Genomic DNA, 25,683 nt, shown 5'->3' with positions numbered 1-25,683 from the left:
TGCTTGAGACAGTCCAAAGCTCTATCACTGCACCACCTCCCGGACCACTCTTTTTTCTTCTATTTCTTTCTTTTCTTTTTTAATATTTATTTCCTTTTATTGCCCTTGTTGTTTTTATTGTTGTTGTCATTGTTGGACAGGACAGAGAGAAATGGAGAGAGAAGAGGAAGACAGAGAGGGGGAGAGAAAGATAGATACCTGCAGACCTGCTTCACTGCTTGTGAAGCAACTCCCCTGCAGGGAGGGGAGGGAGCTGGGGATTCAAACCGGGATCTTTACCCGGGTCCTTGCGTTATGCGCCACGTACGCTTAACCCAATGTGCTACCGTCCGACTCTCTTTTTCTATTTCTTATAGTATAATGCTTAACTAATGTAGGATGGCTGGATGACCTATTGACTGGAAATTTTTTTCTCTAGGTTACTATCTAAAAGGAATTATGGAAAACCTCCAAATGCACAAAAGAAACTCAGAGTTTGTCACCATCCCTTTGGCAGCCCCCTCCCAACCCCAAAGCTCAATGGGGACAGAATTTGTCTCTAAATTAGGCAGAGCATCTCTAGCTCGACAAGGGACCAGTCTTGGCACAGGGATAATGGAGGGAGAGCAGGTTTGCTTCCAGGATGATAGAAAGCACACCTGCCTCTACCCCACACACCAACCTTCAGTTCATTTTGGAGAACCAGTTCCCTCAGATTTTCATCCTTTCCCTCATTCAGTGGACTGAAGTTTCTCTATAAAAAAAAACAGAGATGTGCTTCATGAACTCCACATTCCACCTCTGCTATCATGAAGGAAAATAAGATGCAGATATCGGAAAATGTTATCGTTAAAACCAGAAACAAACCATAAGCTTAATATTTGGGCTCAGACTGGTATGAGAATTCCCTTTTTTTTTTTTTCTTATAGGGCTCCTATTCCCCATATCAGTCTCACACAGAACAAGGCCCACTTGAAAACAATCAGGCAATCAGATCAATCCCTATCCTGCCTGTTCTTATCTCTGCTCCATTGGCATTAATTGTTGAGAACAAGACTGTAACAGGGCTCAGACTCTGGTGAAAAAAAAAACAAAAAACGATGATCTTAAGGAAAGTTCTGAATGCCCACATACCAGTTCGACGCTCAGCAGCATGGCTTTGAGTCTTCCAATCTCTTCCCTGAGCTCTCTGATCAGCTTTATGTTCGCATCCTGAAACAGACAACTCAGTCACCACTGACTGCTACCATGTCCCAAACTGTTATGGCTTCAAATTACTCCTATGAGTATCTTCTAGGGTCATCTTCTAGAAGTTTGGTTCCATAACAACAACGTCAGCTTCCCCCAAGAACTTGTTATACCCCCATTCAAAACTCACTAAAGCTGAAATTCTTAAAGACTGAGACCCAGCTGGGACCCAGTTATGGTTTAACGACTCCAGGTGATTCTGACCCACTGAACAGAAGGGTAAGCAGTGAACAAACGTAAAAGTGCCAGGGGATGTAGAGGTGTTAAGTGTCAATCTTCCTGTTTGTGACTGACCTTAAGCCATTAAAATTGTGATCTCTGCCTGGGATTTTTTACTAAAATTGCAAAGCAATGGATGGAAAATTCTCTTTAGAATTCATCTTTTTTTCGGTAGTCACAGGAGCTTCAGCACTCCAGACTGACTTTTGCAGACAGAAACAGGTTAGAGAGGGAAGGACATCACAGCACTGAAGCTTCCCCTAGTGCAGTGGAAGCTGGGCTCAAACCTGACATGTGAATGACAACACAGGTGCACCAACCCGGTGAGCTATCTAGTCAGCCTTAATATTCATATTAAAAAAAAGTAATTATCAGGGGGGCAGGCAGTAGGGCACTGAGTTAAACACACATAGTGTGAAGCGCAGGACTGGCACAAGGATCTCAGTTTGAGCCCCCAGCTCCCCACCTTCATGGGGGTTGCTTCACAAGTTGAAGCAGTCCGCAGGTATCTCTTTCTCTCCTACTCTGTCTTCCCCATCTCTCTCAATCTGTCTCTGTCCTATCCAATAGCAGCTGCAGTAGCAGCAACAATAATTAACAGCAACAACAACAGAAAAAAGATGGCCACCAGAAGCAGTGGATTTCACAGAGAAGGTACCAAGCCCCAGTGATAATCCTAGAGGCTAATAATAATAATAATCTGAGAGGGAGAGAGAGAGAGAACCAGAGCATCACTCTGGCACATGTGATACCAGGAAGTAAACTCAAGACTTCACGCTTGAAAGTTCCGGTGCTTTATCTACTATACAATGTCCTGGGTTGCTCCATTATTCATTTCAAAGCTAATGAATTCCAGGTCAGCAAAAAATAGTTTATGCCAGGATCAAGTACACTACTCAGGCTCAAAGTCTAGCCCAGCTCACTGAAGGAAGCTTTGGTGCTGTGGTATCTTTCTCTTCTCTCTTTGTCTCTCTGTCTCTATCTCTCTGAAAACGTCAACTCAGAGTCAACAGTCTTGGTGACAGGAAAAAAACAACAAAACCCAAACTAATGAATTCCCTTTTGACCCAACACAGAGAAGTCAATTTAATCTGCACAGGGAAATAAGAGGGCATATACTGACATAAACTCAAAAGCAGTACATACAGAAACTTTTACATTTTTCATAGCATGGCAATAGTGCACCAAGAATCACAAGAGGAATGATCTTAGAGAAACATCTAAAATAAAAGATTACTGAATGAAGACAGAACAGAAAGGAGACAAGGATGACACCTGGACAAAGAATTTCACTCACAGATTATTAAGAGACCAAGTCTGGCAATTTTTGATGAGTATGAAGAGGAAGAGAAAAATAAAGAGAGAAAGAAATCAACGAGCAAGAGAATGAAGAATTTTGTATAAGCCAGACCAGACCAGACCAGGACTTCAGATGAAGGTCTCACCTCATTAACCCGTGGCTTGTTAACGATGTTTTTGGCACTGGATGCATATCTCAATGTGCTCATGGTTTCACTGTAGCTAGTGTGTGCAGGAGACACAGCTGGGGTAGGAGGAGACAGTTAAAAACAACAACAAAAACATGCCATGCCATTTCATGCCCCCCCACCTTTTTAAAATTTTTATTTTATAGAACAGAAAGAAATTGAGAGGAGTGGAAAAGATATAGAGGAAAAGACACCCGCAATACTTGTTTCACCGCTTGTGAAGCTTTCCCCCTGCAGGTAGGGAAGCAGGGACTCTAACTCATGTGAACCTAACCAGGTGCGCCACTGCCTGGTCCCACACCAAACACTTCTAACCCAACCCTCAACTGCTTGTTTCCTTAGCACCACCCATCCTGTACGAGAGACTCATGACCCTTCCTCTAGGGCAGAGTACTAGTCCCAACACAGTTCTAGAAACAACACTCACTGGCAACCATGATGGTTTTGGAGTTGCCACCAAGACTGTCCTTCAGCAGCCAGGTCAACACAGAGTCCCGGTATGGGATGTAAGACTGTCTCTGGGAGGAACCCCTTCCATTGCTAGTCCCAGAAGGAGAATTAGGGATCCTACTGTCACCAGCATTGAGGGCTCTGCTGCTAAGGCTCTGGCAGCTGCTGAATCCTTGAGAATTCTGAGCTTGAAAGATACAGAGAATTTTTAAGTGGAATACATCACAAGACAAATGCATTAAAACCAATAGCTGGAGAACATAGGTTTAAGTGTCACATTTCCTAATCCCTTTTTGCATATGACAGAATGCTTTAAGTTTGAACCCTAAATTAGATTTTGGGTTCATGAAATGTTGTATTGGAGTCACACAACTGTTTGTCTTATCAGCCAGTTTCTTATTTCACAAATAAGACAAACAGTTGTCCTTATTTGTGAAATAAGAAACTGGCTGATGGCCATGTATGTTTTTTAAAGCTATTAATCTTACACACGAGACAAATTATCATTTTTCCCCCCACTAGTGTTATTTCTGGGGTTGGGTGCCTGTATGGTGGTAACCATTTCTTTTTTCCCTCCTTTATTTCCTTTTTCTTTTTTTTTGCCTCCAGGGTTATTTCTGGGGCTCAGTGCCTGCACCATGAATCCACTGCTCCTGGAGGCCATTTTTTCCCCCTTTTGTTGCCCTTGTTGTTGTAGCCTTGTTGTGGTTATTATTGTTGTTGTTGATGTCGTTTGTTGTTGGATAGGACAGAGAGAAATGGAGAGAGGAGGGGAAGACATAGAGGGGGAGAGAAAGACAGACACCTGCAGACTTATTTCACCGCTTGTGAAGCAACTCCTCTGCAGGTGGGGAGCTGGGGCTCGAACTGGGATCCTTATGGCAGTCTTTGTGATTTTCGCCACGTACACTTAACCCACGGCACTACCGCCTGACCCCCTCCTCCTTTATTTCTAATAGATACAGAGAGACAAGCAGGAAGAGAGTTATGTAGAAAGAAGGGGAGAGGAGATGGGGAGTAGACAGCATAATGGCTATACAAAGAGACTCTTAAACCTGAGGCTCCAAGGTCCCAGGTTCAATCCTCTCATTACCATAAACCAAAGTTGAGCAATATTCTAGTAAAAACAAAAGTGGGGTGAAGTGGGGTGGGGAGGAGAAAGAGAGACACAAACAGTATTGCTTTGCCACTTTTGAAGCTTCTTTCCTACAGGTGAGGACGTGGGGCTTTAACCCACGTCCTTATGCATTGTGATAATGTGCACACTCTAGCAGGTACACCAAAACCTAGTCCAAAATTATCCAAAATTATTTTACTTATGGGATTTTGGTGGTAGTGCAGCGGGTTAAGAGCGGGTGGCGCAAAGCACAAGGACGGTAGTAAGGATCCTGGTTCAAGCCCCTGGCTCCCCACCTGCAGGGGAGTCGCTTCATAGGCGGTGAAGCAGGTGTGCAGGTGTCTACCTCTCTCTCCCCCTCTGTCTTCCCCTCCTCTCTCCATTTCTCTCTGTCCTGTCTAACAATGACATAAATGACAACAATAATAAATGACAACAATAATAACAACATAAATGACAACAATAATAACTACAACAATAAAAAATAAGGGCAACAAAAGGGAAAATAAATATTAAAAATTAAAATTAAAAATAATATTTTATTTATTTATTGAAAGAGACAGAAATCTAGTGGAAAGACAGAGACACAGAGACACCTGCAGCACCACTTTACCACTCATAAAACATCTCCTCTGGGCAGGGGTAGCTAGCATAATGGTTATGCAAAGAGACCCTTATGCCTGAGGCTCCAAAGTCCCAGGTTCAATCCCCTGCACCACTGAAAACCAGAGCTGAGCAGTGCTCTGTTAAAAACAAAACAAAACAAAACAAAAAAACCTGCAGATGGGGACTTGAACTCAGGCCGTTGAGCACTGCAATGTGTGCACTTAGCCAGGTGCACCACCACCCACCACCTCTTAAATATTTTATCTATAGGATAAAGAGAAATCTAGAAGAAAGATCAATTTTCTATTCCCCAAACTAAGTAAGTCTGTCAAAATGAATTTTTCACTCATCAAATTTTCACAAAATGAATGTATAAGTTACAGACCAAAGTCTCCCTCCATCTCTGATAAAAAGTCTATCAGCAAATTACCTAAAGTGGAGATGACAATTCCCAGGGTCACAAGAGACTTATTGATATTGGCTCCTTCAGTAATCCGGTCCTTACAGTAACTGGGATTTGCTCTTTCACTGATAGCCCGTGGAAACAAGTAAAAAAAAAAAAAAAAAGGTTATCATTTTAATGTTATACATAATCTAAAAGACCCACATAATAAATTCCTTTTAGAATTCAGTTTCAGAAAAAAAAGTCATTTTGAAATGAACTGACATGTTTTAGGCAGTAAAATTTTTAAAGTTCATTACATTTCTGTTTTATTTTGGTTGTACAGAACTTTCACCTAAATGTGCATTTACATAATAATATTCACAGAGATTTCAGATAAATTCCTTGCTACCTTTACTGTTTTAATTTTGCATATAAGTGGATAATATATACAGTTAACTATCAACTATCTCTTTAGAGGAGAAATATTAAAAACTCATACTTCCAGCTACTGATAATTTCTTCTAAATAACACCTAGTTTTTAAAAAAAACACCTAGTTTTAGTTTTCTTCTAAATAACACCTAGTTTTTATATCATTCTGGGATATGTGATGCAGGGAATTAAACTTGGGAACCTATGTTTACAAGCCTAGCCACTGTGTAACTTCCTGGGCTACAGCACTTAGCTTGTTCTATTTTCTTTTCTATTTTCTTGTTCTATTTTCTTTTTTGACACACACACACACACACACACACACACACACACACACACACACATATATTATGCACTGCTCAGCTCTGGCTTATGATGGTTCTGGGTATTAAACCCGAGACCTCTGCTGTCTCAGGCATGAAAGTCTTTTTGGCATAACCATTATACTATCTCCACAATCCACAAGCACTTACCATTTTGAGGGAATGGCATTCTGCATAAATTATTTAGCAGTTATAAAACAAAAGAGTTTACCTACTTTATCTGACACTTTCTGTGACATTATCCTCAAGAAAGACTGTTTTTTCTGGGGGCCAATGGTGGTGCACCTGATTGAGCACATGTTACCATGCACAAAGACCCGGTTTGAGTCCGTAAGCCCCTACGTGCAGGGGGAAAGCTCTGTGAGTGGTGAAGCAGTATTGCAGGTGTCTCTCTGTTTCTCTCCCAATTGCTCCCCTTCCCTCTTGATTTCTGGCTATCTCTAGCCAATAACTAAATATAATACAGAAAATAAAATTAAAAAACACTTTTCTGACTACAATTTGTGATTTCTTCTAATATTTAAATAGTAGTATCTCTCCAATGCCATGGTATTTTTAAAATATTTTTTCTTTTCACTTATCCATTCATTCATTTTTAAAAATATATATATTTTATTTATTTTAATGAGAGAGATAAAAATACAAAGAGAGACAAGAGCACTGCTCAACTCTGGTTTATGGTAGTGCTGGGGACTGAACCTTGGATCTGGGAGTCTCAGGCATGAAAGTCTCTGCATAACCATTATGCTGTCTCCCAAGCCCTCCATTCTCTTTAATACATATATTTCTATAGCTGCATAAATTAATAATAAACCAGAGGGCAAATTCTGTGCTAAATCACAAAAGTAGGTGTCTCCACTTAGAGCTGTGTTTTTCTTTTTTAGCCCCAGGAATCTCTCCTTAAGTCCCTGTCAGTCCATGAGCGTGTGTGTGCACATACCCTGACTTGGGAGCTCCTGAAGTAATCTTGCTCCCGTCTTGTGTTCTCAGGTGATCCTTTTTGCTATTCCTCATCTCTCTCTCTCTTTCTTTCTTTTTTTGTCTGTTTAATCTTGATTAGCCATCAAATCACTTAGGCAGACTTGAAAAACTCACATATACTCACACATACACTCACCCACCCACACACACAAATAAACTGGTATCTGTAACTGCCCTACCATACTAATAGTCTGATTTATCTGGTCTAAACTGGAGTCAAGACACTGGAAGCTTGAAGTGGTTTCAGCTGGGGCCAGCAAACTAGCTCACCTGGGAGGGTTGCCTGCTTTGCTATGCAAGAAGCCCAGGTTCAAGTCCAGCGCCCACTGCACTGTGAGCTTTCGTGCTGTGGTGTAGCTCCTCCCACCCCCCCCCACTTTTTTGTATTAAGGGGATTAATGCTTTACAATCATTGACATACACATAAAATTTCATTATGTAATAGGCACCTGAAGTTTTCTTTCTATCCTCCCTCTCCAGAGTCCTTTGCTTTGGCGCAATACACCACAGCTGCCCCTTTCTATAACAGCTGAAGGAAAAAAGGATCCAGGTGACTTTAATTGAGAACACTTGCCATAGAAGAACTTTCCAACCCTCAAAAGCTTTTTAAAAAAATTTTAAATAAGCTTTTTTAAAAAAACAATTTTTATTATTGGATAGAGACAGAGATAAACTGAGAGGAGAGGAGGATAGAGAAGAAGAGAGACAGAGAGACACCTGCAGCCCTGCTTCACCACTCGTGAAGCTTCCCCCCTGCAGGTGGGAATCAAGGGCTTTAACCTGGGTCCTTGTGCACTATAACATGTACACTTAACCATGTGTGCTCCCATCTGGCCCCAAAACTGTGTTTTTTAACATGGCTCAGAGAATTTCGTTTGTAATTTCTCAGGATGACTAAAATATGAAAAAATAAAAAGGAGGTGTGTGTTTATTCCCTGTGAAACAGGCAAAAACAAGTGCATTATCAAGAGTAATTCCTGGTTTTGATATTCTAATTACCTGCCTGCTAGGTCCACAAGGTTGATCTTGCTAACAATTTCAGAGGGAAGGCTGTTCTCCAGGACTGCCTAAAAAAGAAAACATTAAAAGCTTGTCATTTGGAATACTGTGGTTTTTATCCACTTAAACATCTTTTTCTACCATTTTATTGGGTGCTTAGTGGCTTACAGTACAGTTGCTGACACACGGGTACAGTATTTCAGCTCCCTACGACAGGTGTCTGATTCTTCGAACCATAGTGATGTTTTGGATTTTTTTTTAACTGACTCACTCAAGAAGTCTGTACTCCGAGCTCAGAACCAGATGAACTATCTGAGACACTATCAGTAAACCTTGGGTTACCTCACCAGAAAATACAAGTAGACTCACAGAATAAGCGGGCAAATCTCTATAAAGTCCTCAATTTTCAAGAGCATCAGGAATTTTAGAATAATTTGCTAGGGAAATGCTAGACTCTCCTCTGGGTGCTTACCTCCAATTAACAGAGATTCACAGCAGATGGAGAGTTATAGGTGGAGACTTGTCTCCTCAACCTGAGTCAGTGTATGTTATTCAATATGGGTTTTTCATTGTTTTAATATGCACCCAGCATTAAAGTTCAGTTTTAAGACATTTATAATAATCCCCAAATTTCCTCAATTCTGTTTGCAATTGAACTAACTCCATTCCTGTCACCAACCACAAACTACCCTCAGTAGTTTTACTACTCTCAGTAAATCCTTTTTGCAGGTATTTCATACAAACAGGATAATGCAATGCTTGGCTTCTTTCACTGTATAATGATCATTTACGATTCCTCTGTGCTGAGGCATAGTTTGTTTGTTTGTTTATTTACCTCCAGGGTTATTGCTGGGGCTTGGTGCCTGCACCACAAAAACACTGCTCCTGGAGGCTATTTTTTCCCCTTTTTGTTGCCCTTCTTGTTTTACTGTTGTTGTGGTTATTATTGTTGCTGTTGGACAGGACAGAGAAATGGAAAGAGGAGGGGAAGACAGAAGGGAAGAGAAAGACAGACACCTGCAGACCTGCTTCACCTACCGTGAAGCGACCCGCCCCTGCAGATGGGGAGCCGGGGGGCTAGAACTGGGATTCTTATGCCGGTCCTTGTGCTTTGCGTCATGTGCGCTTAACCACTGCGCTACCTCCCGACCACCAGTTCATTTATTTTTATTGCCAAATAGTATTCCATTGCACAAATGTACCATGGTCACCACTTCATGGACATCTGGGTTGTTTCCAGTGATTACCAATAGCATTGCTCTGAATTCTGCTGGAAGCAGTGGAATCACACTGACATGAAGCCCCAGCAGCAAAGTAGGTGCTTTTCATTGTCACCTGTATATTTCTTTAGTGAAGTACTGGTTCAAAAAATTTTTTTAATTGTTGTGATTATTGACTTTAGAGAGTTCTGTATATATTTTAGATACAAGGCCTTTATCAGATGTCTATTTTACAAATAAATTCTCCCTACTTGTGTTTTTTTCTCCTTTTTCTGTAATGAGGGCTTTAGCACTCCAGGCTCAGATAATATATATATATATCTGGCGGGGGCATTTGTGGGGGCAGGAGGAAGACAGAGACAGAGAGAGGAGAGGGAGAGAGAGACAGAGAGAAGAGAGGGAGAGAGAGAGAGAGGAGAGGGGGAGGGAGAGGGAGAGAGAGAGAGAGAGAAGGGAGGGAGAGAGAGAGAGAGAGAGAGAGGGAGAGAGAGAGAAAGACATCACAGCACTGAAGTTGCTTCCCCCAGTGGTGGGAGCCAGGCATGAACTTGGACCATGTGCATGGCAAAGTAGGAACCCTCCCAAATCAGTTATCTTTCGGGCCCTGATTTTTCTTTTTTAGTCACTTAGTAGTGTTATTTAAAGAGAAGAAAAATTTACATTTTAACAATAAGGTAATTTTAGAGTTGTATCTAAAAAAAAAAAGAGGGGGTCGGGCGGTGGCGCAGTGGGTTAAGCACATGTTGCGCAAAGCGCAGGGCCCGGCATGAGGATCCCGGTTTGAGCCCCCGGCTCCCCACCTGCAGGGGAGTCGCTTCACAGGCGGTGAAGCAGGTCTGCAAGTGTCTATCTTTCTCTCCCCCTGTCTTCCCCTCCTCTCTCCATTTCTCTCTGTCCTATCCAACAACAAACAACATCAACAATAGCAATAATAATAACCACAACGAGGCTACAACAACAAGGGCAACAAAAGGGGGAAAAAATGGCCTCCAGGAGCGGTGGATTCATGGTGCAGGCACCAAGCCCAGCAATAACCCTGGAGGGAAAAAAAAAAAGAGAAAAGAAAAACCTTTGCCAGGGCTGGGTGATGGTGCACCTGGTTGAACACACAGGTTACAATACACAAGGACCCCAGTTCAAGCCCCTAGTCCCTACCTGCAGGGGGAAAGCTTTCTAAGTGGTGAAACAGGGCTGCAGGTGTCTCTGTCTTTCTCCCTCTCTATCTCTACCCCCTCCCCTCTTGATTTCTGCCTGTCTCTACCCAAAAAAATAAAATAAAACTTTGCCTAATCCAAAGTCATAAAGGTCTCATCATGTTATCTTCTACTACGTTAATAATTTTAGACTTTAAATTTACGTCAGTGATTCTGGTTGGGCTCATATTTGTGAGGTGAATGTGATAGCCAGTACACTACATAAACAGACTGGGCTCATATTTGTACTAGTACAAGATAAGGATCAAAACTTTGGAGCTCCAGAGGCCAGGTGGTGGCGCACCTAGTTGAGCTCACATATTACAATGCGCAAGGACCCAGGTTTAAGCTCCCGGTCCCCACCTGCAGGGGGAAATCTTTGTGAGTGGTGAAGCAGTGCTGCAGGTGTCTCTCTGTCTCTCTCACCCCTTCCCTCTTGATTTCTGGCTGTCTCTATCCAATAAATAAAGATAATAATAATAATAAAAACTTTGGAGCTCTGATTCCCCAGAACCCTGCCCCACTAGGGAAAGAAAGAGACAGGCTTGGAGTATGGATTGAACTGTCAACACCCATGTTCAGTGGGGAAGCAACTACAGAAGCCGGACCTTCCACCTTCTGTACCCCATAATGACCCTGGGTCCATACTCCCAGAGGGATAAAGAATAGGAAAGCTATCGGAGGAGGGGATGGGATACGAAGTTCTGGTGGTAGAAATTGTGTGGAGTTAGTTGTACCCCTCTTATCCTATGGTCTTGTCAATGTTTCCTTCTTATAAATAATTTTTTTTTTTTACTTTGCATAGAGATATCTGTTTTACCACCATTTGTCTAACTTAATGCCACAATTTCTTGGTTACTGTAACTTTTGTTGTGTTTTGCTTTTTAGATACAGAGAAGCAAAAAGTGTGTGAAAGAGACTACAGCATTGAAGCTTCCTTTGATGCGGTAGGGGCCAGACACGAACCTGTATCATGTACTTTAGCTTTTTACTAAAAAGTTTAATAGGGGGAAATTTCAAACATAAATCAAAAATAAAGAGAGTAGTAAAAAGTGTTCCTAGTTATCTGTTGTCTAGTTTCAGTAATGATCAACTCATGGCCTGTCTTGTTTCCTAAGACCTGCCCTCTCCACCCCCTCCACACACATTTATTTTAATATTTATTTATTCTCTTTTGTTACCCTTTTTTTTTTTTTTTTTACTGTAGTTGTTACTGATGTTGTTATTGCTAGATAGGACAGAGAGAAATAGAGAGAGATGGAGAAGACAGAGGGGGAGAGAAAGACAGACACCTGCAGATCTGCTTCACCATTTGTGAGGCGACTCCCCTGCACGTGGGGAGCTGGGTGCTGGAACCAGTATCCTTACGCCAGTCCTTGTACTTTGCACCACGTGCGCTTAACCCGCTGCGCTACCACCCGACTCCCTCACACACAATGTTTTAAAGCCAATTGCAGTTGCAAAAATTTCATCTGAAAAAAATCTCTAAATCTCTCAAATTAGTATACCTAGAACATTAAATCCTTGAAGTATCAACTATCCTGGCACTGCTAAAAACTCCTAGCATCCATTTTTTTTTTCCTGCCTCCAGAATTATTGCTGGGGCTTGGTGCCTGCACTACAAATCCACTACTCCTGGAAGCCATTTTTCTCATTTTTGTTGCCCTTGTTGTTACTGCATAGCACAGAGGGTGGGGGGACAAAGATAGACACCCGCAGACCTCTTTCACCACCTGTGAAGTGACTACAGATGGGGAGCCAGGGGCTCGAATTGGGATCCTTACCCCAGTCATTGTGTTTCACACCTTGTACACTTAATCCAGTGCTCTACCTCCCGCATCCAATAATTTAAAAAAATTCATTGTCTTTATTTATTAGAGACAGCCAGAAATTGAGTGAGAGAGACACCTGCAGCATTGCTTCACCACTTGCAAAGCTTTCCCCCTGTAGTGGCTCAAACCGAGGTCCTTGTGCACTGTAACATGTGCTCAACCAGTGGCACCACCACCCAGACCCCAATAATTATTTAAGCTTCTCTGAACTGAATCTACCTAGGGCCTGGGAGATAGTTTACCCTGTTAAGAGCACCAATTTACATGCCTGATTTTTATTTCAGTTACTTTATGTTTCAATTCCAGGACTTGTTTTATAAAATTACTTTCTATATTTTTATTAAAGTCCTCTAATTACTGTTCTTATATTTTCCTTTAACTCATTAATCATAATTTCCTTCAGTTCTTTAAACACAGTTATATCACAACCTTAAAATGCTTATAAGTAAAATTCAACATCTGGAGCACTTAAGAATCAGTTTCAATTATCTGGCTTTGTTTTCACCATGCAGTGCATGTCTAATAGTTTTTGGTTGAATATTAAACATTTTAGATAACATACTGTAACAACTCTGAATTCTTATTTTTTCCCATAGGGGAAGTAGTGGTAGTTGTTTCATTTGGTAACTTTCCTAGATTAAATTTCTAAGATCTGTCATGTCTACAGTATGCAGACAAGAGACCTCTCAAGTTTTTTGCTTTAGTTGCTTTTCATTTCAAGCTTAGCTTTTTCGAAACCATCCTGAGTCTGCACAGGTTAGTATTTAACCAAAGATTGATCAGAAATCACAATCAAATAACACGAGCCAATAAAACTTCTATTCTCTAGTGATTTTTGTGAAGTCTGGTAGCGCACTAAAAATTTTGCCTTGACATTTACACCAGCGTTCACTAACCATAGGGTCCTCTTGTGTCTTTCTGCACAGCACATAGTGCTTAGTTTGTCAGTCAGCTCTGTGCTGTGTGGGTGGTGGAGATCCCCTTAGTCTCTGCAGTGTATGTGCACAGCTTGTGTTTAACTCAGGGTACGTGAGGAATTTATCAAGGCCCTTCTACTGTGTCAACTCCTATAACTCATTAAATTCCCAGAGTCTGCCAGTCCATTTCTTGCCTAAAATGAATCTGAAATCTCAGGCCAACGAAACTTTTGATCTTGTTAGCTTGCCATCAAGATCACTACTTAACTGATGATGCTCCAAATCAAGAGAGCCCCTCTAGGAATGGTGGCAACCAAGATGCTGGTTTTAGTCTTCCATTCTCTGAGTCACCTCACTGACAAAAACAGTGTGTAAGTGGGGCTGGAGGCAGATTAAGGTAGCATATCATACATATGCATGATTTTACTGGATAAACACTTCCTGGAATACTATTATATGCCTTTGGTCTATTTTTAAAGCACAGAAATAATTGTTTTTGAGTTTTGTTAAGGCTTATAGGTGCTTCTTGGAGATGGAATTTATCTCCTTACTTTATCATAATGAAAACTGATCTTACAGTTTTATTTAAATTTGTAATATATATTTTTATTATCTTTATTTATTAGATAGAGATACCCAGGAATTGAGAGGGTAGGAGAAGTTAGAGAGGGAGAGCAACAGAGACCCCTACAGCACTGCTTCACCACTTGAGAAGCTTTTCCCCTGCAAGTGGGGACCAGGGACTTGAACTTGCGTCCTTCTGCACTGTAATATGTGTGTGTGTGTACTTAACCAGGTGCACTACTGCCTGACCCCTGAATCTTCCATTTTTCAATTTTAATGTTTATTTCCATTTTGATGTTTGATTTTCTGTTAAACGCCCAATGATTACAGAAATATTAAAATGCTTTAAATTGTTAAAAATGCAATATAAGTAGATGATAGTTTTTAATAGTCTTTGTAAAATGTCTTTACCTTTTTGAGTGTACAGCTTATTAGATTATATGTAGGTCTTTTTATGATATTAACTTCTATCAGAGGATGAGTAAATGGGAGGTAGAAATAAAGGAAAAGAGAAAGAAATACATGGGAATGGTCAAAAGGGACAGGGAAAGGAGTAAAGCTAAGAAAATATAAGAGATAACCAACCTGTGAATAGTGAATGGTGAAGATCGCATGGGATCTGCTACTGGCTTCATGTACCTGGGTGGCTGCTGTGATTCTGTGTGTACAAAGGAAGGTAATTAGGACAAAGAGTGTTTATGCATGGTAAAGCCGTAAAGCTTCACAGGGAGCACAAGAAATGTTAAATGTCACAGCTCAAGGTAAGAACCTTGAAGCAGGGAGTTGGGCGGTAACACAGTGGGTTAAGCGCACGTGGAGCCAAGTGGAAGGACCAGAGTAAGGATCCCAGTTCGAGCCCCCGGCTCCCCACCTGCAGGGGAGTCATTTCACAAGCAGGTCTGCTGGTGTCTGTCTTTCTCTCCCCCCCCCCCCCGTCTTCCCCTCCTCTCTCCATCCTATCTTACAACAAGGACATCAATAACAACAATAACTACAACAACAATGAAAAACAATAAGGGCAACAAAAGGAAAATAAATAAATATATATATATATATATATATATATACAAAGAACCATGAAGCACTCATATTTAGTCCAGTTTACCTAGGAAGTATATAGTGCAGAGGGCAGAAGCAGCACTCTAGGGACTGATAATGAGAAAAGTAGTTGCACAGTAAATCACATCAGAAAATTTTTAAAAGCAACAAAAGTAAAAATTAGAGTTGTGAAAAGTGCAACAGTTAAAAAAAAAGTGCAGAGGAGTCAGGGGCAGCGCAGCAGGTTAAGCGCACGTGGCAAAAAGCACAAGGACCCACGTAAGGATCCTGGTTCAAGCCCCGGCTCCCCACCTGCAGGGAAGTCATTTCACAAGCGGTGAAGCAGGTCTGCAGGTGTCTATCTTTCTCTCCCCCTCTCTGTCTTCCCCTCCTCTCTCCATTTCTTTCTGTCCTATCCAACTACAATGACATCAATAACAATAATAATAACTACAACAATAAAACAAGGGCAACAAAAGGTAAAACAAATAAATATTTAAAAATTTTTTTTAAAAAGTGCAATAGTACAAGAATGTCATCAACCTGGAAGACTGTTCCCAAGACCAATCTATCTGAATAATTCAAATTAGGTTAAAATATAAGTAGAGATTCTGTTAGAGAAGAAGGCTCAAGAAAGAGAAGGTAAGTTTTGTTAAACACAGAATATCAATTTTAAAGTGCTAAAAAGGAGTTTAAAGTTAGATCTTGAGTGGTCCGGGAGGTAGCACAGTGAATAAAGCATCAAATCCTTAAAGCATGAGGTCCCGAGTTCAATCCCCAGCAGCACATGCACCAGAGTGATGTCTGGTTCTTCCCCTCTCTCTCCTCCTATCTTTCTGATTAATAAACAAATAAAATCTTTTTTTTTAAAGTTAGATCTTGAATTACATCAACATCATGCTTAAACCAAATGAAATTAATAATCTCCCTTAGAAATTCACCTCCAGGGGTCAGGAGGTGGCACACCTGGTTGAGCGCACATGTTACAGTGCTCAAGGACCCAGGTTCGAGCCCCTGGGCCCCACCTGCAGGGGGAATGCTGCGCAAGTGGTAAAGCAGGGCTGCAGGTGTCTCTCCGTCTCTCTCCCTCTCTCTCTCTCTCTCTCTCTCTCTCTCTCTCACCCCCTTCCTTCTCAATTTCTGGCTGTCTCTATCCAGTAGATAAAATAAAGATAATTAAAAAAATTTTAAAAAAAAGAAAAAGAAATTCACCTCCACGGTAATCCTTAATATCAGGAGAGGTTCCATTCCATCTAATTCCAAATCAACCATGTCATAGTTTAAGACCATCTTATCAGTGGGGTGGGAGATGACTCACCTGACAGAGTGCATCCAGACCTGGCTTTACATCCCAGCCATCACATGGAGCACTGCACAGAGGGGAAGAAGCTAACACCAGTAGGAAGCAGTGCTGTGAGGTCTCTTCTTCCCTCTATCACTGTATCACTGTATCCCTCTCTGCCTTTCATACTCAACTTGAAAAATAAAAAGACCATCTCATAGATTTGTGTTCCAGAGGAACTTAAGAGTCAAAATCTAGGCTGGTCTCATGGCCTACAGATAAGAAATAAAAGGCAAAATCTGATAATTAATGGTCAAGGGATGCAGGAACTTCAAAATCAGAAGCAAGGGTCCTGTGACTAGTTCTATGAAACCCAAGAAGCAGGGCATCAAACTTCTGTCTTTTTTTTTTTAATAAAAAAATCTTAAAAAATTTTTTTTAAATATTTATTGGATAGAGACAGCCAGAAGTTAAGAAGAGAGGGGGAGATAGAGAGGGAGGGAGACAGACCTCTCAAAAAGCTTTCCCCCTGCAGGTGGGGACCAGGGGCTCAATCCCGGGTCTTTGCGCACTGTAACGTGCGCTCAACCATGTGCGACACCAACTTCTTCTTTAAGTTAACTTGTACTTACCATTAATAGAATAAATATAAGACTAAATACTCCTTGCATTTTTTCAGAAAAAGAGCAACTTTTTCAGGTATATAAGAATAACAGGCTAGGTATGTCACAGTAACTAACAATTAGAATGTTATTATAACTTAGAATTGCTTTTAGGAGACTCTATACCACTTACTCATTAACAGGCAGAGTCAAACATATTTGGGTTTGTTTTTTCCTCCAGGTTATAGCGGGTGCTCAGTGCCTGCACTACGAATCCACTATTTCTGGAGGCCATTTTTCCCATTTTTGTAGCCCTTGTTTTTGTTATTGGGTAGGACAGAGAGAAACTGAGAGAGGAGGGGAAGACAGAGAGGGGGAGAGAGAGACACTGGCAGACCTGTTTCACCGCTTGTGAAGTGACTCCCCTGCAGGTGAGGAACTGGGGTCTCAAACCAGGATCCTTAAGCAGGTACTTGTGCTTCGCACCATGTGTGTGCACTTAACCTGCTGTGCCACTGCCAACCCCCATTTGCTATGTTTTATTTTGTTTACCATGGACACAGTTCAGCTTTTGTTTATGGTGGTTTATTGAACCACCATAAACGAAAGAGACTGAACCTGGAGATTGAACCTGGGAGGTTAAAACCTGAGGCATGAAAGCCTTTTTTGCATCATCATTATGGTATTTCCCCAGCCCTAGAGCAGTATTTGAGTAGCCTTTACAAAGACACAAAATTAAAAGAAATGGTTCCTGAAACATTTTAGACTGTATTGGTCCATATATATCAAATCTAAAGAGAACAACGCAGGAAGGATATTTTCTTTGATCAAAAGAGCTGGTTTTGTATGTTATAAGACAAAGCTTAGGATCTCTGGTTTGTTGTCTAATATTACATTAAGAACATATTCTGAATTTGATTTCCGGAGGCGGAGCTACGAGCAGCAGATCGCTTCCTCTCCTCTCCTCTCCTCTCCTCTCCCCTCCTCTCCTCTCCTCTCCTCTCCTCTCCCGGATCAACTAGGAATACCAAAGGAGACCACCCGGACCGAAACAAGACAGAACTAGAATGACCACAGGAACCCAGTAAATCACCCATGAGTACAAACACGTGAGGCTGGTGACAGAGAGGAGAGAGGGGCCTAAGGAGAGATTAAGTGGCTGCTAACAGTTCAGCAGTTTATCAGTTGAGACACCACCTCCAGTCTGTTCCACAACAAGGGGACAGCTTAAGGGAGGAGAGGACTCCCCAGAGACTCACCAAGTGCAACTCTGAGTCTCCATTGCTACTACCCTCAGAATCTGGAGCAGCAACAGGGAGGGACACCAGGGGACAGAGATCTAACCGGGAAACTCAGGAGAAGACCTATACCTCGGTGGCATAGCTGAGGGGCTGTGAAAGTCTCTTTGCATAACCACTGGATTATCTCTGCCACACCCTACTTTATCTCTTGGTCAGGACTCAGTGATTAAGCTAAGAAGCCTATTGATAGTTTAAAAGCCCTCAGGCTCCCATAGCCTACAGGGAAGAAAAAAAAAAGAGGCTTTTACACCACTGAGCTCCAACTCAGGGATTGAAAAAACTGTTAACTTCCACCGCTGTAAACCCTTTAATTAACTTACTTAGACACAAGTCAATCCAGGCAATAGTCATCAATAATTTGAAAAGTACTGATAAAGGGAACTCATAACATAATATATAAAATGGTTAAAACAACAAGAAAAAATATTGGAGACTCGAACTAGGACAAAAGTCCAGCTAAAAGTCCTCCAGAGGGTGAAGCACAAAACAACGAGTTCAACATCCAAACATTAGCTAAGGAAATAATAACATGAGTGAGTAAAGAATCTGAAAAAATTGTAATCAGAAATGCAGGAACAACAAATGAGAATATGGAAGAAAATTCTAATTATCTCATGGTTATTAGAGAGCTGAAAGCTGAAATCGCTGAGCTAAGAAGGCAACTAGCTGAACAAGCTAAAACAGTATCACAGCAGGGCAACAAAATAGATGAACTCCAGAAAGCAGTAGAGGGCAGAGAGAATAGAATCTATGAGGCTGAAGACAGAATTAGCAAGATTGAGGATGAATTAGAGACAACTAAAAAAGAAATAAGAGATCTCAAAAAGAGATTAAGAGATGCTGAAAACAACAACAGAGTCCTATGGGATGACTTCAAAAGAAACAATATACGCATTATTGGCTTACCAGAGGAAGAAAGAGAAGGAGAGGAAGAAGGCATTCTCCAGGCCATAATAGCTGAAAATTTCTCTAGTCTAGACAACACCAAAGACATAAAGATTCAAGAAGCCCAGAGGGTCCCAAACAGAATTAACCCAGACCTAAAGACACCAAGACATGTCATACTTAGAATGGAAAGGAATAAGGATAAAGAAAGGATCCTCAAGGCTGCAAGAGAAAAACAAAGAGTCACCTACAAAGGAAAACCCATAAGATTAGCAGCAGACTTCTCCATACAAACACTACAGGCCAGAAGAGAATGGCAAGATATCTATCGAGTGCTCAATGAGAAAGGCTTTCAGCCAAGAATACTATATCCTGCTAGACTGTCATTCAGATTAGATGGAAGCATCAAAACCTTCTCAGACAAGCAACAGTTGAAGGAAGCAACCATCACCAAGCCTGCCCTGAAAGAAGTTCTGAAAGGTCTCCTATAAACAACCAGACCACCACAAATAGGACATATATCAAAACACTCTAAAACTCTACAAGAATGGCGTTAAAATATCTTCAATCTTTGATATCAATAAATGTCAATAGCCTGACTTCACCTATTAAAAGACACAGAGTAGGAAGATGGATCAGAAAACACAACCCAACAATATGTTGTCTACAGGAAACTCACCTAACTCAACAAGACAAACACAGACTTAAAGTGAAAGGATGGAAAACTATCATACAAGCCAATGGCCCACAAAAAAGGGCAGGAACAGCTATTCTCATATCTGACATGATAGACTTTTAAATAGATAAGATTAAAAAAGATAGGAATGGACACTACTTAATGCTCAGAGGATCAGTCAATCAAGAGGACTTAACAATTATTAACATCTATGCACCCAATGAGAAGCCATCTAAATACATCAAACTTCTACTGAAAGAGCTACAGCAATATATTAACAGCAACACAGTCATAGTAGGGGACTTCAACACCCCACTATCTCAACTTGAGAGATCATCCAGGCAGAAAATCAGTACAGACATAAGGGAGCTAAATTAAGAGATAGATAAACTAGAACTATTGGACATTTTCAGAGTCATTCATCCCAAGAAACTGGAATACACATTTTACTCAAATCCACATGGGTCATTCTCAAGGATAGACCATATGTTAGGCCACAAAGACAGCATCAGCCAATTCAAGAGCATTAAAATCATCCCAAGCATCTTCTCAGACCACAGTGGAATTAAACTAACACTTAACAATCAACAAAAGATTAGTAACAGTGCCAAAATGTGGAAGCTCAACAGTACACTTCTTAACAACTTCTGGGTCAAAGAGGAAATCAAGGAAGAAATCAAAATGTTTCGAGAGTTCAATGAAAATGAAGACACAAGCTATCAAAATATTTGGGACACAGCTAAAGCAGTCCTAAGAGGGAAGTTCATAGCCATACAAGCACACATTAGGAAACAAGAAAAAGCACAAATAAACAGCCTGATTGCACATCTTAAAGACCTAGAAGAAGAACAACAGAGGAATCCTAAAGCAAACAGAAGGACATAAATCACTAAAGTTAGGGCAGAAATAAATAACACTGAGACTAGGAAAACCATACAAAAGATCAACGAAAGTAAATGTTGGTTCTTCGAAAGAGTAAACAAAATCGACAAACCTTTAGCCAGGCTCACAAAACTAAAAAAGAGGGAAGACCTAAATAAATCGGATAGTAAATGAAAGAGGAGATATCACAACAGACACCACAGAAATTCAACATATCATGTGAGGCTTCTATGAACAACTATATGCCACCAAGCTAGAGAACCTGGAAGAAATGGACTATTTCCTAGATACCTACCAACTTCCAAAACTAAGTAAAGAGGAAGTGGATAACATGAACAGGCCCCATCACAGCTAATGAAATTGAAACAGTTATCAAAAATCTCCCCAAAAATAAAAGTCCTGGGCCAGATGGTTTTACAAATGAATTCTACAAAACCTTCAAAGAAGAACTAATACCTCTACTTTTAAAAGTCTTCCAGAAGATTGAAGACACTGGAATACTCCCTGCCAGCTTCTATGAAGCCAACATCACCCTGATACCAAAAGCAGACAGGGACACAACCAAAAAAGAAAACTACAGACCAATATCTCTGATGAACATAGATGTGAAAATATTAAACAAAATTCTAGCCAACCGGATACAGCAGTATATCAAAAAGATTGTTCATCATGACCAAGTGGGGTTTATCCCAGGCATGCAAGGTTGGTTTAATATACGTAAATCAATCAATGTGATCCACCACATCAACAAAAGCAAGACCAAAAACCACATGGTCATATCAATAGATGCAGAGAAAGCCTTTGACAAAATACAACATCCCTTTATGATCAAAACACTACAAAAGATGGAAAATTCCTCAAGATAGTGGAGTCTATATATAGCAAACCTACAGCCAACATCATACTCAATGGTGAAAAACTGGAAGCATTTCCACTCAGATCAGGTACTAGACAGGGATGCCCACTATCACCATTACTATTCAACATAGTGTTGGAAGTTCTTGCCATAGCAATCAGGCAGGAGCAAGGAATTAAAGGCATACAGATTGGAAGAGAAGAAGTCAAACTCTCCTTATTTGCAGATGACATGATAGTATACATGGAAAAACCTAAGGAATCCAGCAAGAAGCTTTTGGAAATCATCAGGCAATACAGTAAGGTGTCAGGCTACAAAATTAACATTCAAAAGTCAGTGGCATTCCTCTATGCAAACACTAAGTTAGAAGAAATTGAAATCCAGAAATCAGTTCCTTTTACTATAGCAACAAAAACAATAAAATATCTAGGAGTAAACCTAACCAAAGAAGTGAAAGACTTGTATACTGAAAATTATGAGTCACTACTCAAAGAAATTGAAAAAGACACAAAGAAGTGGAAAGATATTCCAAGTTCATGGGTTGGAAGAATTAACATCATCAAAATGAATATATCACCCAGAGCCATCTATAAATTTAATGCTATCCCCATCAAGATCCCAAGCACATTTTTTAGGAGAATAGAAAAAATGCTACAAATGTTTATCTGGAACCAGAAAAGACCTAGAATTGCCAAAACAATCTTGAGAAAAAAGAACAGAACCGGAGGCATCACACTCCCAGATCTCAAACTGTATTATATGGCCATTGTCATCAAAACTGCTTGGTACTGGAACATGAATAGACACACTGACCAGTAGAATAGAATTGAGAGCCCAGAAATGAGGCCCCACATCTATGGACATCTAGTCTTTGACAAAGGGGCCCAGACTATTACATGGGGAAAGCAGAGTCTCTTCAACAAATGGTGTTGGAAACAATGGGTTGAAATATGCAGAAGAATGAAACTGAATCACTGTATTTCACCAAATACAAAAGTAAATTCCAAGTGGATCAAGGACTTGGATGTTAGACCACAAACTATCAGATACTTAGAGGAAAATATTGGCAGAACTCTTTTCCGCATAAATTTTAAAGACATTTTCAATGAAACGAATCCAATTACAAGGAAGACTAAGGCAAGTATAAACCTATGGGACTACATCAAATTAAAAAGCTTCTTCACAGCAAAAGAAACCACTACCCAAACCAAGAGACCCCTCACAGAATGGGAGAAGATCTTTACATGTCATATATCAGATAAGAGTTTAATAACCAACATATATAAAGAGCTCGCCAGACTGAACAACAAGACAACAAATAACCCCGTCCAAAAATGGGGGGAGGGAATGGGCAGAATATTCACCACAGAAGAGATCCAAAAGGCTGAGAAACACATGAAAAAATGCTCTAAGTCTCTGATTGTCAAGAGAAATGCAAATCAAGACAACAATGAGATATCACTTCACTCCTGTGAGAATGTCATACATCAGAAAAGGTAACAGCAGCAAATGCTGGAGAGGGTGTGGGGTCAAAGGAACCCTCCTGCACTGCTGGTGGGAATGTCAATTGGTCCAACCTCTGTGGAGAACAGTCTGGAGAACTCTCAGAAGGCTAGAAATGGACCTACCCTATGACCCTGCAATTCCCCTCTTGGGGATATATCCTAAGGAACCCAACACATCCATCCAAAAAGATCTGTGTACACATATGTTCTTGGCAGCACAATTTGTAATAGCCAAAACCTGGAAGCAACCCAGGTGTCCAACAACAGATGAGTGGTTGAGCAAGTTGTGGTCTATATACACAATGGAATACTACTCAGTTGTAAAAAATGGTGACTTCACCGTTTTCAGCCGATCTTGGATGGACCTTGAAAAAATCATGTTGAGTGAAATAAGTCAGAAACAAAAGGATCAATATGGGATGGTCTCACTCTCAGGCCGATGGTGAAAAACAAGATTAGAAAAGAAAACACAAGTTGAACCTGAAATGGAATTGGAGTATTACACCAAAGTAAAAGACTCGGGTGGGTGGGTGGGTGGGGAGAATACAGGTCAATGAAAGATGATGAATGACATAGTGGGGGTTGTATTGTTAAATGGGAATCTGGGGAATGTTATGCATGTACAAACTATTGTATTTACTGTTGAATGTAAAACATTAAAAAAAAAAGAACATATTCTGTTACATTATTAATGACAAAAGCACTACATCTCAGCAACTGCTTGTCCCCTCTGTCTGTATACATTATTGCTCTGACTAAGGTCTTCTGACTGTGAATGTGGGAACTACAGACTATCATCATATCCTCCAAAACGGGCTAAGAAAACATGACAGCAGAATGAGGCTACAAACATTATCAGGAGTAAACAAACCTGTTACCTGTTTGCTATTCCTTCCTCCAAGAGTTGAATCACTTGCTTGTAGTTAGTTACTACATGTTGAGATAAACCTAATGGATTTGTGCAGAGGAGGGGAAAAGAGAAATAAAATTTTCAGTAAAACCCCCTTCCCACAGGTGTTTAACATTCTTATTCCTATCTCATCATTTGATGGACATTAAGAGATTTGGCTATATTAATACATATAATAAATTAAAACAACTATCTGTTGGGAGTCTAATGTCAGATTCTATGATAGGCTCTGCTCTCACAGATTGTTCTATTGATAGAATTTATATCATGCAACAAGGGCAACAAAAGAGAAAATAAATAAATATTTTTAAAAAAAGAATTTATATCATGGTTATGCTAGTGACAGCAAATACAACAGCAATAATTCCTTGCAATTTTGCTATACAGTTACCCCCCTGCAGGTGGGAAGCCGGGGTTCGAACCGGGATCCCTACACTGGTCCTTGCATTTGCACCACATGCACTTCACCCACTGTGCTACCACCCAGCCCCCTATTAAACAATTTAACCTGCTTTATATCTTACTGCTTTTCAGCCATTAAGTTGCAAATGCTACTATGATGCCATCCTGATTTCCCTGGGCAGACAGCCTCACCTGTCCTGGAACCTCACCTCTCCAGAGCCCTGCCCCACTAGGGAAAGACAGACACAGGCTAGGAGTATGGATCAAACTTCCAATGTGTTATGTCCAGCAGAGAAGCAATTATAGAAGCCAGACCTTCTACCTTCTGCATCACATAAAGAATTTTAGTCCATATCGCCAGAGGGATAAAGAAAAGGGAAACTTCCAGTGTAGGTGATGGGACATGCAACTCTGGTGATGGGAACTGTATGGAATTGTACCCCTGTGATCTTATAATCCTGTTAATCATTATTAAATCACGAATACAAAGTAAAATAATAGTAGACTGCAACAAAAAGTACCATGGCTCATAAGAGAAATGACTGATTTCAGGACCGACAAAGGTAAAGCAGAAGGTGACTTTGTTCCAGAAAGTAAGTAATACTTTGTTCCAGAAAGTAATACTTTGAATACTTTGTTCCAGAAAGTAATACTTTGAATACTTTGTTCCAGAAAGTAAGTAAAAGTTTCAATAATGACAATGATATGTCAAAATGTGGCAAAAGTGCACTTGACATGAATTCCACTAGCTATGTATAGCATTATTTGAAGGTCAAAATAAAAAGGGAAAGTAAGAGGAGGTATCCCACTAAATAGGCTAAACATGAATCTATACTGACATAAACTAATAAGTAATAAGGAAGCTTGATGAAGATGAGACTATTTACAAGGTTTCAAAGTACAGTCCCCCAGTGGTCTGGGAGGTGGCACAGCGGGTTACGCATTGGATTTTCAAACATAATTTTCTGAGTTCAATCCCCGGCAGCAAATGTACCAGAGTAATGTCTGGTTCTTTCTCTCTCTCCTCCTATCTTTCTCATAAATAAATAAATAAATAAATAACATATTTTTTAAAAAGTATAGTCCCCAAAATGACTGCTGATTAAAAACACAAGTGGGTTTTTGTTCTTTTTTTTTTTTTAAATCAGAATACAGTTCAGCACTGGATTGGACATCAGAATCTCACTTATGGAATGTTTTTTCAATACACATTATGCTACTCCCCCAGCCCCAAAAGTAGTAATTTTATAATAATAAGTCTGGCATATGTCCCCTTAGGTAAGGAAACTGAGAATTATGAGAAATGAGATAAATCAAAATTATGTATGGTACCTGATGGTGTCTAGTGCATAAAAAATCAAAGACTACAGGGATATAGAGGTTACAAAGGCTC

General features: G+C 40.4%; 1 protein-coding gene across 4 annotated transcripts in view; it reads right to left on the bottom strand.

The window, feature by feature from the left end:
• Window positions 1-25,683, bottom strand: part of STARD9 (StAR related lipid transfer domain containing 9) — a 146,629-nt gene that overhangs the window by 46,126 nt on the left and 74,820 nt on the right. For 2 of the 4 annotated variants that reach the window (XR_009545267.1, XM_016192738.2), the window contains exons 8-15: window positions 23,857-23,926; window positions 14,537-14,609; window positions 8,226-8,293; window positions 5,537-5,634; window positions 3,361-3,570; window positions 2,892-2,989; window positions 1,114-1,191; window positions 662-733 (exon numbers count right to left, since the gene is read on the bottom strand). Coding sequence is in view for 3 of the 4 variants with exons in the window: in XM_016192738.2 (XP_016048224.2) it covers window positions 662-733; window positions 1,114-1,191; window positions 2,892-2,989; window positions 3,361-3,570; window positions 5,537-5,634; window positions 8,226-8,293; window positions 14,537-14,609; window positions 23,857-23,926 (767 nt within the window). In the remaining variant the exon portion in view is untranslated. Of the gene's footprint in view, window positions 1-661; window positions 734-1,113; window positions 1,192-2,891; window positions 2,990-3,360; window positions 3,571-5,536; window positions 5,635-7,675; window positions 7,687-8,225; window positions 8,294-14,536; window positions 14,610-23,856; window positions 23,927-25,683 lie in introns of those variants that run through there. The other 2 variants (XM_060174467.1, XM_060174468.1) reach the window with 2 other exon arrangements.

The sequence above is a fragment of the Erinaceus europaeus genome, chromosome 16 (genome assembly GCF_950295315.1).
Source record: "Erinaceus europaeus chromosome 16, mEriEur2.1, whole genome shotgun sequence".
NCBI classification, from domain to species: domain Eukaryota; kingdom Metazoa; phylum Chordata; class Mammalia; order Eulipotyphla; family Erinaceidae; genus Erinaceus; species Erinaceus europaeus.
The sequence above is the reverse complement of the archived record's forward strand: the minus strand, read 5'-3'. Positions and strand labels throughout refer to the sequence as shown.